Here is an 18068-nt window from a genome sequence, read left to right as displayed (position 1 = left end):
CTTCATGATCTGTAAGAGTTGGTGGATTATTTATAAAAGCAAACAGATCCATCATTTTTTGTAATTCTTCATCTTTGAGATTTCTGCATAGTCTCAAATTCCATGTCCCATTTTCCACCACCTCTTTAATAGTTGCATTTTTCTGACTTGATATTTTGAATATCCTTGAGAATCTTTTCTTGAGTGTAGTATTTTCCTTCCATTTATGCCACCAAAAGTAAAATGCATCACCATTTCTTACCTTGCCTGCAACCGTATCCTCTATACCTGATTTTTCTTTTTGGATTACTTTCCAAATGCCTCTCACATGTGGATGTTTAGTATCTTTGACCAAGAGATCATTTTCTTTACCATTTCTGACTTTTTTCTTTAGAATATCTCCAGGTCCATTTGTCTAGAAGAGCTCTATTTGTTGTTTTTAAATCTCTGGTTCCCAGTCCTCCATGTTTCTTTGGATTGCGCATCCTATGCCAAGATAGCCAGCTAATCTTCTTCTTTTGTGGTGTTGATCCCCTTAAGAAGTCTCTCATAAGCCTTTAACTTGGACTGGCAAGTTTGGCTTAAGCACATTATTTAGGGCTATAGATTACTTCATTTACCCAATAGAAAATGATAAAGGTGTCTAAATTTGCTGAAACTACCAATTTACCATATATTAAATATTAATATATACAGTAGAAACTTTTTTAATTAATACTCGATTATTTAATAAACTCTCTTAAATAATATTTTTGGCCGGTCCCGGATCGGGGATAACGTGCCAAATTAATAATTCGCTAAAATTATAAGATAATACATTTTTGATTACCTATGGAGACCCCATATGAAATATAAATTAATAATGCATATATATATATATATTCAATATATTAGTGATTTACGAAGATTTTTTGAAAAATGATTTAATTGTCTTATGATTTTTGCTAAAATCAATATTGCATTGAATTTCATCTCTAATTTTTCTTATCATTGTAAGAATTTTTGGTGTTGTTTTCTCATATCTCATCAAGAAAGTATTCAATGTGATTGCCGCTTTAATAGCCTCGTTTCGTGAAGGGTGCTCTACTGTAGAACTTTCATCATCTTCTTTCACATCTTTAACAGTTACCAAAATGCTCTCGATTAGTTCTTCATCAGTCAACCACTGTGTAATTTCATTTTCTTTCGGATATTTTAAAGACATCTTCGACATCAATTGAATTGCGATAACCCAATTTTTCGATCAAATTTTGCACGTCTTGAGTAATTTCACTGACTATATGTTCATCCAAATTGTCTAAACTTGTGTTATCTGTTGATCAAAGTTTACAATGACGAAAGCATCAATTTTTTCTAAACTTGTGATAAGATATTTATCTATAAGTTATAAATTAATAATTAATAATTTATTGGTTAACTAATATCTCGTTTAATTAATAAATTCTGATGGTCCCGACAGCATTAATTTATAGAGTTTCTACTGTACTACCAATTTACCCCCATTAACTCTTAATAATAAAACCTAATACTAAAATCAGATTCATTTCCATCCCCCTTATAAATTGATTCTTCTTCTTCCTTTTCTTTTTGAAGCCAAAACATTGTCGATTATCGATGATCCAAAAACGATTAATATAGTTTTTTTCTTTTTATAAAGTGTCGAAAAAAACTAGACTGAAGCATGCTACTAACAGGAAATTTCCTAGTGAGAGTAATCCCGGAATTTCTCAAGCTATTCGAGACAAACATAAAAACGCAATGGTTGAGGAGTAAGAACAATCATTGATCGCACACCAAGAGGAGGAAATGGCTCGAATCATGTACTTTTCCATCAACCCAATTCTCTAAACTAGGTTTTAGTAACATGCAATCGCTGAAAAACTGAAAATTTTGAAATCAAATTTTGAGGGTGCACCACTTACACCGATTCTTAAAATTTCATTCACCTGGTTTGTAAGTGTTCAGAATCTGTTTATACGGATACTTTTAAAGTCCGTATCTGAAAAAACTAAAAAATCCATAATTTTGACTACCTTTAGAATCAGTCTATGTGGGCATTCTATGTAATCCGATCCTAAAATTGGAACTTTTTCTGCAATTTTTTTGTTTTTGCCAAGAATCAGATTACATGTGCAGTATTAAAAACCGATTGTGGCGAGGAAGATTTTGTATGATTTTGCTAGGTCGGAATCGGTCCATGTGGACATTCTTGAAATCAGATTGTGTGAATAGATTTCGAAAAAAAGTCGTCGTTGAGTCTTTATCTATATAAGACAACCTCTTTGATCCACTCCCACATCACGCCCTAAGCCTAGAAAATGGAATGAGATCCGGAAGAAGATATGCTGCTCGTGAAATTGTTCATCCTCGTGTTACACGAACGTCTCGACGAATTATGTTCAACATTTCGGAAAAAAGTCAAATAATTCTATTATGAGCATACCACTACTCAAAAAAATCGTAAATGGAGAGATTTAACTTTTTATTTCCAATACATAAGAAGTTCAATGCAAGAGTATGTTAAAGTTAGCAAAATGGTGAACGATCATCATCCACTAACTCCTCCTCTTGAAAAACTGAGTAATTAGATATTTGTATATGTATGTGATCGTTTAATGATTGCATACTAACATGTAATAATTCATTCAATTGCAGCTGGAACTAATTAACGGCCTATGGAGAATTCGTAATGGGTAAAAGAAGTTCATTTACCGTAAGGAATTTAAGGTATTGTGTCGTCGTGCTCGGAAGTCCATTGACGATGTATTGACGTGCCATATTCAAGAATTCGCATATTGTATTGTCATGTATATGTAATGCGCTAATTTTCTAAACTGCGTAATGAATATTTTGTTTCTGAAAGTATGGAATAATCAGATTATGAGGGTATTCCTAAAAACCAATTATTGTAATCGGTTTATGTGAGCATTGACAAAAACCGATTCTGAGTTTTCTTCGTTAATTGAAAAAAACCTATCCAGAATCTGTCTATTATTGCACTAACATAAACCGATTATGGGTCGAGATTTCAGAAAAAAAATCAAAATTTATTCAAATTTTGATGATGAATTAATGGTAGTTAATGTTAGGGTTAACTTGATTAAACATCACCTAATCATCCAAATTAGCACTAATTAATAAAGGATAATTTTTTCATTAAGTTAAATATTTGGATAAGGGATTATCCATTTTGCTTCAAAATATTTTTTTGCCTTGTAGGGCCTAGTCCCCAAACTAGCCAGGTTCACTTGGGGTGATTTTAGGAAAGAGTTATTGCCTCAAAAGAGGGTCCCACGAAAAACTGCATGCCCCCGCACAAAGAGATGCCTCGTATGTAGGGCTGGCAATGGTTTCGGGTCCTCCCGTGTACCACTAGACCCGGACCTGGACCTTACTTGTAAAATACGTCCGATTTCTAATGTTTCCTAGTCTGGTTCTTAAATCTGTGGGCCCAAACCGGACCCGTTTAAAGACCGGTGTACCCGTCGGTTCCGGACACCCTTTGGGTAGTAAGAAAACTATGAAAAAGATCTTAAAAACTTAATTTCCTTCTCTTTTTAGCTTGAATCTAAATTACTTTTAGAAAAAATTATTGTTATTAATTTGTTAATTAATGTACTAAATAAAGATTAAATATAAGAAAAAAATGAAAAATGAAAACAAAAATCAAAGCCAAAACTAGCAAAATGCTTATAATTTTGCTAAAAAAATGAATAAAAGGATGAATAATCGGACACCCGATGGGTATTACCCCTTTGGACCCGTTAAGATTCGGGTTCAATCGAGTAATTACCCGTCGGATCTTAAGTTGTTAATGGGTCTAATTTTAGAATCCGGAACAGGACCCGAATCTGACGAGTCCGGTTTCGGGTAATGGGTATCCATCGACAACCCTATCATATATCCTTACTTCCGCGGTAGTTGGTGGAGTTTGGTGAAGGATTTTCTAACGGGTCCGGTTTCGGTAATGGGTATCCATTGACATTATCATATGTCCTTACTTCCGCAGTAATCGGTGGAGTTTGGCCAAGTATTTTTTTTAAAGATGGAGTTTGGACTGGGCATTGTATTTAAGTTAAGGGCACGTATTTAAGTTGTCACGTGACGCCCATCTGATATTCTTTTATTTTACTGTGAAAATTTACTTTTCCGGATGGATCATTCATTGGGCTTGATTAGTGGATACATGCATCTTTGATCGGTATATAATCTATATTCAAATTCCAAATCGTTCTATGGAATTTTTATGAAATTAACAAACTCAGGCTGGAATTTCAAAAAGTGTCTTATGAGAGTTAGATTAGACTTTTTGTCAAAGTAGGCTATAACTCAAGTTCAAAATTGCTATAGTTTTTTTTTTTTTTTAATCAGGCCTCTAACAATGACTAGCTACAGCTGCAATTAACCAGTCTTGGAGTAGTAACTCCCCATACATCGTTTTGAAATAAATGAACAATAAAACTAGGTAAATTTCCTATCCAAAGTTCCTTCATTTTCCTTGGCAGTTCTATCTTTATCAAGTTTGTCCGCAACATTATTAGCTTCTCTAAATCTGTGACCAAAAATCAGTTTGTTGAAGTAGCCTTTCATATTGTTGATTTCCCTGATGAAACTCCTAGTTTCCCACTAAGGTTTGGTCGTCCCTTTGCAGAGTTGAATTGCAAATTCTGAGTCACTTTCAACCTCCAAATCAGCAATCCCCAGCTCCATAGCCAAACGAATCCCATCTCTAATAGCCCAAAATTCTGCAACATTATTTGTGTTCTTGAAAATATGTTTATTAAAACAAGCAACAAAATCTCCTCCTTCAATCCTAATGATGCCTCTAATACCTGCAAAACCATTTGTCATTAGCAGATCCATCAGTATTAAGTTTATAAAAACAAACACTTGGGGCCTTCCAGGCAATGTGGATCTCCTATTTGTTCTTGATTGGCTGTTCCATTCCCTTATTTGCATAATAAAACTCTCTAGCATTCTGGATATCTTTAGCAAGCACCAAAGGAGAATGAAATTTCACATTTTCAAACACATACTTATTCCTGTGGATCCATATACTCCAGAGGACTAAAAGACATACATCCTTCCATTGTATACCTCCTAGTTTAACATTAATAGAGCAAATTTTCCTTAAGAAAGGTGGTGAAATAGGTTCAAGGTCAAACTGCACACCAAAGCGATCCCTAAGTTTCCCCCAGATAGGTCAAGTACAATGGCATCCAAAACACAAGTGGACACTAGTTTCCAGATCCTTATTACACAATAAACAACCTGGATGACTGCCAACACCTTTACGATAAAGAAATTCATTCACTTTTAGCTTGTTATGGCATAATTTCCAAAGAAAGAATTTATATTTAAAAGGGCATTTCAAGGCCCTAAGGAATCAACAATCGGCATTAGAAAGCTGAGGATCATTGTTACTTACCTGGAAGTGCTTATAAGCATCTTTTATAGTAACATCCCCAAAATTGCTTCCTGACCATATAAGACTATCTTGATTATCATCACCGTCACTAACAAGAATAGCCCTAACCAGATCCACTATGTAACCAGGAATTCTGTTAGTAAGTTTTCCAATACTAGACATCCATGGGTCTCTCCAGAAATCAACATTAGAACCATTATCTACACACCACTGCACACTATTCTTAATGGCGTTCTTACCTTTGACAATACTTTTCCAGCAAACAGAAGATCTAGAATTAGCATCAACATCCCAGAAATTCTGGGTTTTAAAATACTTAGCCTCCAAAAGCTTAGTCATAGTACTACTAGGACTAGAACGAATTTTCCAAGCCATTTTAGCATGGAAGGCTAAATTGCTTAACTCCAAGACTTCAATACCTATACCACCAAGGTCCTTGGGCTTACAAACAGTTGACCACTTAATATTGTGCATACCCCTTTTATCCTTGTCACCTCCCCAAATTGCTATAGGGTTCATCATTTTACTTGGAGTATTAAAGTCCATATGATACAAAATATCTGTAACCCTGTATTAATGTTGCCCAAATTGGTTAGATTTTTATTTTTGGACCAACATTTACCTAATTTTTTTTGTTACAATTTAGGAATGTCTTTTAAAAAAACCAGTATTGGTGCAGTTTTCTTAGCTATGAGAAAAAATAATTTGGCGCATGTTTTTTTTTTTGACACGAAGATATACTTTTTCTCTTTTCTCTTTCTTCTTTATTTTCTCCTCCCTTCTAAAAAAAACTCTAGGGTCTTTTCATCTTTCTTGCTACGATCTGGTCCAAAAGGACCAGATCTGAGCAAGAATTCCATTTTATTTTCTAGTTTTAGGTAATAGTTTATCGAATAACATGTTTGTACATCATATTTTATGTATTTTGACATGTTTCTTCGCCGTTTTGGGGCGATTTGTCTTCGTCATTGTGGGGCGAGTTCTTCGATCTTTGATAGCTGGTTCGTGGCTTGTTACTCTTGATTCAAAAACATCAACGATTCGATCTACAAGTTTATGGGCAAAATACTCCTTCCTTCCAGGAGCATCTCTTTTCAAAGAAGAATACAATCAAATCAAATGGTCGGAATTATTTCCGGAATATACCATCATCTCTCCCATATACATGATCAAAAATTGAGTATCTCTGCGGTTTATTGCTCTTTGTCTTCACGATCTACTTGTAGTTGATATCTTTATTTGTATTAGGGTTTTGATGTTTTTGTTTATCTTGTAAGCGAACATGTAATCACTATTTGAGTGAATTGAAATTTGTAGATTGACCAAAAAAAATAAAATAATAATAATAATAATTTGGATCCTTATAAGGGTTCCCGGAGGTCGAAAGTGTTCACATAAAACTTCTAGCCAGAAATAGTGTCGTTAGTTGGATGGTTTATCGTATGAATTTTGACAAACAATGCTAGGTAATTCGAGAATTTTCCCCAAACTTCTCCCCATGTGGTGGCACAAAGATATTGATCCAAGACTGTTTAGTCGAAGCCACTACAGGCTACTAATGGATAATGATAGACCATTCAGTTAAAAGGTTCACATGCTATTTGGACATGCTCCCAGAATTTATTTTTGAATAATTTTTTAGAGATCATGGTTTTTTTGAGGGGACCATGATTTTATTAGGCCACCTTCCCTATAGTTATATGGGGTGTCCTAAAGTGTTGAAATGACTAACTTACCCTTAATATCAAGACCCCCTTCATTGTATGGTGTACAAACCTTCTTGCATGATAAAGTTTTGAATTTTCTAACTTCACTATTGGCAGACTATAAGAAATTCCTTATAAGTTTTTCACAAACTTTTATACTGAAGAAGGCCATTTATAGACAGTCATATTTTATAATGGAATACCGCATAACACTGACTTGACAAGAACTAACCTTTCAGCAAAAGATCATAATTTTCCTTTCCATTTTGCTAGTCTATGTTGAATCATTTCTACCACTGGCCATACCATTACTGAAGTTACTCTTCCAGGAGCTAAGATTACTCCTAAGTACTTATCAGGAAATTTAGATAATTCCATGTTGACCATCTCACATACTTGTTGTTTCCTAGAAAAAGAGACTCCATCTATGAAGCATTTACTTTTATCTTTATTGATTAGCTTCCCTGAGCTAGCTTGATAGTCATCAAGTAAAGTGAATAAGCTATTTAAGGATTTCTTGGCTCCATTGAAAAAAATAAAAACATCATCTGCAAAGAAGAGATGAGTTGGATGAATACAATTTTTAATTACCATAGGAAGTATTTTACCTTGATTCACTGACTGAGAAATGTTTCTAATGAGAACATCTTCCATAAGCGCAAAAAGAAGTGGTGATAATGGATCACCCTGCTTTAAGCCTCTTCCTATTGAAAAAAAAAAACACAAGGTCCACCATTGATCATCACTGACATTCTTGCTGATTCAAAAAGTGTAAGTAACCAATCAAACCATGAGGATGAAAAACCATATTTCTGCAGAACTTGAACAAGAAACTTCCAGCTTACATAGTCATAATCTTGAGAGATATCAAGCTTGAAAGCTACATTAACTCCCCTTCTTTTTTTCTTCATTTCATTTACTATTTCTGAGGCAAGCAAAATTTTCTCATGAATACTCATATCCTTGATATAAGCTGCTTGTTGAGGAGATATCAATTTGGCCATAAGAGTATTCATTCTTACTGTAATGATTTTAGTGAAAATCTTGAAAAGAACATTGCTTAACCCAATTGGTCTAAATTGGTTTGCCTTTTTAGCTCCTTGACATTTGGGAAGAAGAACTAAGAAATTAGAATTCATTCCTCTTGGTATGAACCTTCTTTTCCAACAAAACTGAATTGCTTCCACTAAGCGAGAGAAAATGATATCCAGGTTCTATAGAAAATACCAGAAAAACTATCAGGACCATGAGAACTCTCTGGATCCATTTGAAAAATGATATTTTTGATTTCTTCATAACTTGGCAGTTCATCCAACATTTCTTGGTCTGAAGTACTTACTAATAGAGGAATGACATCCAATAATTTCTCTGAAATATTAACTTCTTGAAATTCAAATTTTTGTTGAAAATGTTGAACTAAAGAATCAACAATGAGAGAAGGATCAGATATGATATTACAATTGTTATTTTCAAGCTCTCTAATTAAATTTGTTGCTTGCCTTATCTTCATCTTGGTATGAAAGAAATGAGTATTTGCAGCTCCTTCTTGAATCCATTTTTCCCTTGATTTTTGCCTTAGCAGCACATTAGCTTGTACTTCTCTACTGGCATGTTCATTTTGAGCTGTAACTAAATTCTTTAATGCTTCCTCATCAAAAGGATTCTCATCAGAATATTGCATTGCCACACTAAATTTTTCTTCTGCTTCCTTTATCTTAACATGGACATTTCCAAAAACCTTCCAATTCCAGCCATTTAACTCCTTCTTTAAGGCTTTTAATTTCTGCATAAAGATATAAGCTGGATCACTTGAAATATGTTTTGCCCAACACTCTTTTACAACTGATAAAAACTCAGGATGATAAATCCACATTTTCTGAAATTTTCTTGGACAATTAGGAGTTAGGAATATTAGAGCAACCTCCCAATAGTGGTGCATGATCTGATACTATTCTTAAACCAACTTTATAACCCCAATCACCAAATGTCTGTAGCCATTGTTGATTAAAGACTGCTCTATCTAGAGTACACAAAATTCTGTTCTTGCCTTGCTGGCAATTTGACCATGAAAATTTAACCATGTTTTAGGAGCTTGAATGAGCTCACAATTGTCTAAACAAGTTGAGAATTCCAGCATTGAAGCTCTGTTAGGAGACTTACCACCCATTTTTTCATCAAGTGAAATAACTGCAATAAAATCTCCCAAAGATATCCAAGGTTTTTTTAACTCACTAATGATTTCCATCTCAGACCAAAAGAATCTTCTTTGAACTTTCTTTACATGAGCATGAACTCCTGATACAAGAACATCTCCAATACTCACTGTGATCATTTGACTAGAAACAAAAATTACATGTGGAGTTGAAATATTTTTACTCCAAAACAACCAAATGTTACCCTTATTTTCAGATGTAGAATTATGAATCACCATACTTTGCATTCCATCTAAGTTTAACTTTTCACAAAAAGAAGCACTGCATTTAACTTTTGGTTCTGCAATCCAAACTAAGGAAGGACTACATTGTTTAACTAAAGACCTTAATTTATCCTGAGCCCTAGGTCTTCTCAGGCCCCTGATATTTCAATATACTATCTTCATTTAACAGGAGGAGGAGGATTTTTAGTACCTCATTTTCCTTGATTTTTCCTGAAATTATAATTATTATTTGCTGGAACTTGTTTAGTTACCTTTACTGGATCAGTTGGACTTGTAGCAGTTGATGGAGATGCTGTATTAGATACCATTTCCTTTTCAAATATTTTGGACCAAGAGGTCACTTTAACAGCTTCATTGGATACTTGGCCAGTTTTTCCATTCACAAACTTAATAGTAGTACTTCCTAAACTGTTAACATTCTTTGGTGTTATGACTATTGGAACTTCTTTAATGACAGCTTCGTTAACTATTTCACCTTCTTCACATTCAAGAGGACTGAATTTGCTTTTTTGTGACAAATTATTTCCTGTAGTTAACTTGATAACTTGTGATTCATGAATAGTGTTAACTATGGAGTCCTCACCTGCTCTTTCTGATACATCACAAATGTCAAAAGGAATTTGATGCTGCTTTGCTGGTGTAGTAAATTGCTTTTGAACATTCACTTCAGCTGCATTATCAACTTTAGATTTATTCTGCTCAACTTTGCATTCAGTGGTTAGATGACCAATGATTTTGCAGTTATGACAAAATTTAGGACATACAAGAATTTAAATATCTTGAGAAAATCCTCCAAACTTTGTACCAATCCAGATTTTGTTAGGAATAGAATGAGAAAAATCTACTTCAACTAAAATATTAGCATAATAACCTACTTCGCAATTTGCAGTAGCAGTATCAATCTTAATAGGAGTTCTGATTTTTTACATATTTTGAATAAAATTTCCTCCTTCCAAAATTCCAAACCTAAACCAGGTAACCTAACCCAAACTTGAGCTTCAGATGTACGTTGTGATGATGGTCTGAAATTTGAAACCCAATTTCTAACTTGTAATACTTGATCATTCACTTCCCACATGCCATCTTTGATGGTCATTCGATCAACTTCATTATCCAATTTGATTGTGAAGAAACCTCTTCATAATGGAATGAGTTTACATTCACCTACTAATTTCCATTGTTGACGTAGAATAATAGCAACATCCACAAATTTGATCTTCTGTAAATATATATAATCTACCAATAAGTGAGAATTTCCATGGATTTAGACCCTCTTCAAAAATATCATCAGGTAAATCTATTGTTGGAATTTTTGATTCTGAGTTAAACCTAAGTTTGTTGAAAGAGAATCATCAGGACAAGGTTTTCGGACAAGGATCCATGAAAACCACCTGAATTAATGATCTCTAATCATGAAATATGAAGAAAAAAAGAATTAATGAACTCGATTCCACCTGAATTGATGAAGCTGAGCACAAAAATTGAGATTCGAACGAAGAAAATTTTCGCTGAGTCAGTCGCCGATTTGCAGAGCGTTAATTAGCACAAGAATAGCTTATCAAAAATTCAAATTTATTTGTTAGTGAAAAAAATGAACAAAGATATTCTCATAAACCCATTACTTGTCATTCGTTTTTGGTTGAATAAATGAGAAGCAATCATCAAAATGAGTTGAAAATGGAAGTTGCAGAGAGGTTTAATGGAGGTTTTTTTCAGACAAAAGTTCGGTTTACGTCGCAAAAAACAAGTCCCAGCCGAACTTTTAGTTCGGTTACGTCGCAAAACGTTCGGTTTCGTTGCAAAAAGTTCGGTTATCACGAATTAATTTTTTCTTAACCGAACTCAGAGTTCGGTTGATTCGCAAAAAATACTTTTAACCGAAATCCTTGTATTAGAACTCCTTGCAAAAAATACTTAACCGAACTCAGAGTTCGGTTGCTTCGCAAAATAAGGAAATCACCGAACTTTAAGTTCGGTTGGTAGAGCAATTTGATATGTAACCGAACACACAAGATGTACCCAAATAAATTTTTAAGTTCAAAATTCGGTTACCTACCATTTTATACTAGATAACCGAATATATCACTGTAACTTTGGGTTTTTTTTTTACCGGTGAGTTCGGTTAGATACGCTTTTGGAAAAAAATTTGCGAACCAACCGAACTTCTTACACTTGGAATAATTTTTTTTTAACGTAAAGTTCGGTTGGATAGTTGGTTGGTATGAACTTTGCGTACCAACCGAACTATGTACAGTTGGTAAAATTTTATTTTCACGTAAAGTTCGGTTAGTTATTGTTTGCAAAACAACCGAACTTCTAGACCCTAAAGTTCGGTTACATTGCGGGCAAACTGAACATTACACTGTACGACTAAAACCTCCATTAACGAGCGAGTTCGGTAACCTGCGTGTTTGGAAAACGTAACCGAACTACACTTTCAGGTGTGTTCGGTTACATGTTCTTGACATATGGTAACCGAACTGGCCCAAATCTACATAAAAAATTTCATTTTTTTGAAAGTTTGGAGCAATTAAACCAACATTATCTAAGTTTGAAGCATACCTGATAACCCAAATGCTCTTGCTCCGGTTGTGGTTGGTAAAATCCATTGTTTTCATCTTGAGATTGAGTTTGGGGAAGAATACAATCACCATCTAAGAAATAACTCATATCCGGATCATTGTGAAGATTAACAAATACTCTAGGAGAGGAAGGAGATGAAGATTCAGATGTGCTATCATCAATTGAATCATCACTTGAATACTCAAGATAGTGAACTCAAAACAACTTTTATTTTCCATGTTTTTCTTCTTCATCTTCTCTAACTTTACTCTCTCAATAATTCTACTTCTTTAGCTTAATCATTTCACTAATGATTTCACTAATCATTACCCAAAATTAATCAAGAGGGTAGTTTAGGTATTAATATAAATATATAGATAAATGATGACCTAGATTTACTTCTAAATGTCTTACTAAAAATAGAACCATGGTCCCAAAAAATGGTTCTTATTTTTTTGATTTATGAAAACAAAAAAATCTGAAACTAGTTTGGTACACAATTTCAAACCGACTTCTAATATTTTTTCTTTTAAAGGAAAATATTTCTGCTCATGATTTTTGCTTCTAACATTTAAAAGGGTTATTAGATAAGATAATAAGAACCATGCCATGAGGCAGAAGGTGGGACGTGGGATGTATGTACTTAGTAGGTTGGCGATATTGATTGCAAATCTTGAAAATCTTGCAAAGTTGCAAGTGACACACAAATGTTCACTTGTTGAGCAGAGTCCTATCCTATATTAATTACGTTTTGTTTAGTCAAATTCACATCAGTTCATCTTTTTATCCTTCGGGTTAACCCCTGGCTGTCCCTTTATTTCCTTTTCGAAAACACCACTTCTTCTTTCTCTCAAAATTAAAATTTTCAACACTCTCTTTCACAACAAAACCCCCAAATCATTTTCTCTAAAATTCTAAGTAACGAAGTAAAACCCCAGAGTTTTTTTTGAGTTTATTTTTCTGATTGAGTGTTAGTATATTCAAAATGGTTGAGAGAACAGAGGAAAAAAGAGCAGCAGCTGCAGCAATCGGTATTGATTTGGGAACAACATATTCATGTGTTCGAGTATGGAAAAATGATCATGTTGAGATTATTCCTAATGATCAAGGAAATAAAACGACTCCTTCTTATGTTCCTTTTAACGATTCTGATCGTCTAATCGGTGATGCTGCTAAGAATCAAGTCGCCAGGAATCCTACCAACTCCGTTTTTGGTAAAGCTTTAAATCTGCCCTTACATTATCATTCATTTAGTAATCTGTTCTGTTATTTTGTAGATTGTAGATATTACAAATTTGTTTGATTGATCGTTCTTAGAGATAATTAGCATTCTAGAGATGATTTTCTGAGTATATATATATGATCTGGTTTCTGTTTTTGTAGATGCAAAACGTTTAGTTGGTAGAAAATTCAATGATAAATTTGTTCAAAGTGATATTAAGAATTGGCCTTTCAAAGTCATTGCTGGAGTAGATGACAAACCCATGATTCAAGTCAGTTACAAAGGAGAGGATATGCGAGTTACAGCTGAGGAGATCTCATCTATGATTCTCGCAAAGATGCAACAAACTGCACAAGACTATCTTGGTTCAATTGTTACTGATGCCGTCATTACACTCCCTGCTTACTTCAACAATGCACAGCGTCAAGCTACTAAAGATGCTGGAACCATTGCTGGCCTTAATGTAATTCGTATCATCAGCGGCTGCTATCGCTATGAGCTGGATAAGAAGGTAACAGTGATAAAGAGAAGAATGTTCTTGTTTTTGATCTAGGTGGGGGTACTTTTGATGTTTCGATACTCAAAATTGAAGTGGGTATTCTTGAAGTCAAGGCTACATCTGGAGATTCACATCTTGGAGGAGAGGATTTCAATAACCGGATGTTAAATCATTGTGTTAAAGAGTTTCAGAGGAAGCACAACCAAGACATTAGTGAAAACCCAAGGGCTCTTAGGAGGTTGAGAACAGCATGTGAGAGTGCAAAGAGGGCCCTCTTCTCTACTACTTGGACGATGATTGAGGTTGATGCTTTGTGTGAAGGAGTTGATTTCTATATGTCCATTACTCGTTCTAAATTTGAAGAATTGAACTTGGATTTGTTCAAGAAATGTATGAAATCTGTTGAAAAGTGTATGAGGGATGCCAAAATGAACAAGAGCAGTATTCACGAAATTGTGCTCGTAGGTGGGTCTACTAGAATTCCCAAGGTGCAGTCTCCATTGCAGGATTTCTTAGGAAGGGAACTCTGCAAGAGCATCAATGGTGAGGCTAATGAGAAGGCGAAGGACTTGTTGTTGTTGGATGTCACCCCTCTTTCTCTTGGTGTTAACAGACTTACAGGTGTTATGGATGTTTTGGTCCCAAGAAACACCATGATACCCACAATGAAGGAAAAAATCTTCTCTACCTACGAGGACAATCAACTCTATTTTCGTATTCAGGTGTATGAGGGCGAGCGAACAAGAGTTTGTGATAATAACTTGTTGGGTGATTTCGAGTTAACAGGAATACCTCCAGCACCTCGCGGTGTTTCTAAGGTGACAGTATGCTTTGAAATAGATGCAGATGGTATACTAACCGTATCGGCTGAAGACAACACATCTGGTAAAAAGAATGAGATTACGATTAGAAATAGGGAGGGGAGGTTTTCGGAGGCTGAGATCATGAGGTTGGTTGAAGATGCTGAGAAATACAAATTTGAAGATGAAGAGTACAAGAGGAAGATGGAGACAAGGAACTCCTTGGAGAATTACATATCCGACATGAGAAGAACTATGGATAGTATTGGAGGGAAGCTAACAGTGGAAGATAATAAGAAGATTGAGGCTGCACTCGAAAATGTCAGTCAGTGGTTGCGTAACAATGAATCGGGGGACTTAGGCGATATGAATGACCACATGGAGGAATTAGAGAATATATGCAGCCCTATCATAACTAAAATGAATGGGCGGCCTTCAAAACAGCTAAGAAAATAAGATGTATCAGCAGCGTTGTACAGGCAGAGCTGAATGCTGAATTGAGGAAATCGACTTGCAGGTTCCTTTTATGCTTTTGGTAACTATTTGCTTAGCAATCTTGAAGTCTTCATTTGTTTATTAGCCTCAAATTTCTTTATCAGTTTTTTGTGGTGGTTTCAATTTGCTCTGAATAGATATTTGATTCGCCAGTTCATAAGTCATGACTTCCACATTACGATTACGTGCATTTGCTTGGTAAGCTGTACACATTTGCATCCATTGATCACCTTAAACTTGAATAATGGAACATGTGAAAGACTCAGAGAAACTGTTAAAATACCATGCTAGTCAATGCTTATCTATATGCATGATCAAGCAAGGAGTTGCACTCGCATATGATTACAAGCTTCCCCACTCAAAAAGTGATGCCTCTTGTTGTTCCTTCTATGCTGTATTTTGAGACATCTCTCGTGACCACTTCACTTGAAGAACTTTTTCTTTTGATGAGCATCATGTGGTTGGTACACCAAATAGTTCTCGTCTTTACTTTAAATTCCAAACCCACATGTTTTGTCTTCTTCAGCACAGAGTGCACTGACGGAACCATGTTTTATCACACAGTTGTTGATACCATGGTTTGCACAGAGTCATGCGGATATGCAACATGGCATGCAAATGAAAGAATCTTTCACCAACCAAATGAAATGTGTCAAAGACTTGATCCCTTTTCTCTCCTATAAATGTCAACAAACACCATTCCTGATCCTTCATCTCATTCCGTAGTAAAACCCCCTTCTACAAACTAATCCAAACATGTTCATGATGAAGTCTTCATCTTTAGTTTGTCTTGGTTTTTGCTTTCTTTTCGTTTTGAATAGCTGTTTAGCTCAGATTGAACAACAAGGAGGAGGATGGCAAACACAGCAACAACAGCACCAGTCGCGCCATTATCAAGGTCAAAGCGAATGTCGAATTGAAAACTTAAATGCTCAAGAACCTAACCGCCGTGTTGAGTCCGAAGCTGGTGTTGTTGAGTTTTGGGACCAGAACAATGAACAATTTGAGTGTGCTGGTGTCGCTGCTACTCGATATATTATTCAGCCTAGAGGACTTCTCTTGCCATCTTTTGCAAATGCACCTAGACTTGCGTACATTGTTCAAGGTATGTTCCCTTATTACTTTTCAGATTTTATTTCATGCAAATCGCAAGAAGAGTTACCTAAAAGCTACAATATACTCCTGCACTATTCCAGGTAGGGGATTGACCGGAGCCCTTATCCCTGGCTGTCCTGAAACTTTCCACTCAATTCAACAGTCTCAGCAACTAAGAGGAAGCCAGCAACAGAGATCCAGAGATCAACATCAAAAGGTCCGTAGCATCCAACAAGGAGACGTTTTGGCTTTGCCAGCAGGAGTTTCTCATTGGTGCTACAACGAGGGTGAGACCCCGCTTGTCGCTATCGTTGTTCACGACACAAGCAGCAATGCCAACCAGCTAGATCGCAACCTCAGGGTAAATGAACTGATCAATGCCATATATGTTCATCATACAGACAATAACTAACAATATATGTTATGTATATGTAGAGATTTCAAATAGCAGGAAGCCAGCAAACACAGACTAGCTCATACCAACAACGACAACAACAACAACGTCAACAGGTAAGAGGTCAACAAGATGTCCCAGAAAACAACATCTTCAGTGGCTTCAATGTCGAAACTCTGGCCGAGGCTTTCGGAGTTAGCACCGAGACAGCGAGGAAACTACAAGGACAGAACGACCAGAGAGGTAACATCGTTTTCGTTGAAGGTGGGCTTCGAGTGGTTAGGCCACAACAAGGAGAAGAAGAAGAGGAACGAGAACAACGTTACAGGACCACAAATGGGTTAGAGGAAACTATGTGCAGCATGAGACTCAAGCAGAACATTGCCAATCCAACTAGGGCTGATGTTTACTCAGAAAAAGGTGGAAGAATCACTACTCTCAACAGCCAGAAGCTACCCATCCTTAACTACCTCCAAATGAGTGCTGAGAGAGGAGTTCTTTACCAGGTACGAACATTCTTCAGAAGATTTCATTAGAAATCATAAAATTTTACCACCCAGTGCGAAGAATGTTTTATCTCACAAAATGCATGATACTGTGAACGCAGAACGCTCTACTTGCACCACACTGGAACTTGAACGCCCACAGCGTTATGTACGTTACAAGAGGAAGTTGCAGATGCCAGATTGTAGGTAACCAAGGTCGCCAAGTTTTCAACGGTCAACTCAACCAAGGCCAGATGTTGGTTGTTCCTCAGAACTTCGCCGTGGTTAAACAAGCTGGAAACGAAGGCTTTGAATGGATATCATTCAAAACTAATGACAACGCTATGACAAGCCCATTGGTCGGAAAGACTTCCGTTTTAAGAGCAATGCCCGTACATGTGTTGATGACTGCTTACCAAATCTCAAGAGAAGAAGCACAGAGGTTGAAGAATAACAGAATGGAGGAAACAATGATACTGACCCCAGGATCTAGGTCTCAGTCTCAGACCAGGGCTTCTGCTTAAGCATATATATATAATGCATGTATGAGTCCCTTTTTTACTGAGTTAGTAGTAAAAAAAAAATAGTAGTAATAAGTCTGATCTTCATAAGACTGAAGTTATTTAACTTACATGCATCTACGAGTCATGATGTCATAATAACGGTTAGACTGATAATGAAATAATTTTTTTTCACAATTTTTTTTTATACAAAATTGGTTAAAAAGATCAAAATCAACAATTCCTGGGTGAAAAAGACAGTTAGATTTTGATACTGTTTAAATGGACAAAAATGTAAAAATAAGCAGGATGTAACCAGTTTCATCGTGCCCATTTTCAAATATTTTTTCTTATTTTTAATTTACAAAGGATGTATCCAGTTTGATCCTTGCTATTTTTTAAATTAAGCTAGGATAAATCCAGTTTCATCCTTACTATTTTTTTTGGTCATTTCTTTCAAAGTATT

General features: G+C 35.5%; 1 protein-coding gene and 1 pseudogene across 1 annotated transcript; both read left to right on the top strand.

The window, feature by feature from the left end:
- The first annotated feature begins 13097 nt into the window (after window positions 1–13097).
- LOC113274415 lies at window positions 13098–15089 on the top strand (annotated as a pseudogene).
- Window positions 15090–15824: 735 nt separating this feature from the next.
- On the top strand, window positions 15825–17626 carry LOC113339439 (11S globulin subunit beta-like). Its single transcript, XM_026584713.1, has 4 exons — window positions 15825–16233; window positions 16325–16584; window positions 16659–17123; window positions 17225–17626. The coding sequence occupies exons 1-4, from the start codon at window positions 15885–15887 to the stop codon at window positions 17624–17626; spliced, it is 1476 nt and encodes a 491-aa protein (XP_026440498.1). The 5' UTR covers window positions 15825–15884.
- The last annotated feature ends 442 nt before the right edge of the window (window positions 17627–18068 follow it).

Source organism: Papaver somniferum, chromosome 1 (assembly GCF_003573695.1).
Source record: "Papaver somniferum cultivar HN1 chromosome 1, ASM357369v1, whole genome shotgun sequence".
Classification (NCBI taxonomy): Eukaryota; Viridiplantae; Streptophyta; class Magnoliopsida; order Ranunculales; family Papaveraceae; genus Papaver; species Papaver somniferum.
Note: the sequence above shows the minus strand (reverse complement) of the source record. Positions and strands in the feature narration are given on the sequence as shown.

What these genes read in the sequence shown, in the direction of transcription:
- LOC113339439 (XM_026584713.1), top strand. Translation starts at nt 15,885, where the DNA reads ATGTTCATGATGAAGTCTTCATCTTTAGTTTGTCTTGGTTTTTGCTTT. An exon ending in ACTTGCGTACATTGTTCAAG is followed by an intron (nt 16,234 to 16,324) that starts GTATGTTCCCTT and finishes GCACTATTCCAG; the next exon opens with GTAGGGGATTGACCGGAGCC. An exon ending in AGAGAGGAGTTCTTTACCAG is followed by an intron (nt 17,124 to 17,224) that starts GTACGAACATTC and finishes CTGTGAACGCAG; the next exon opens with AACGCTCTACTTGCACCACA.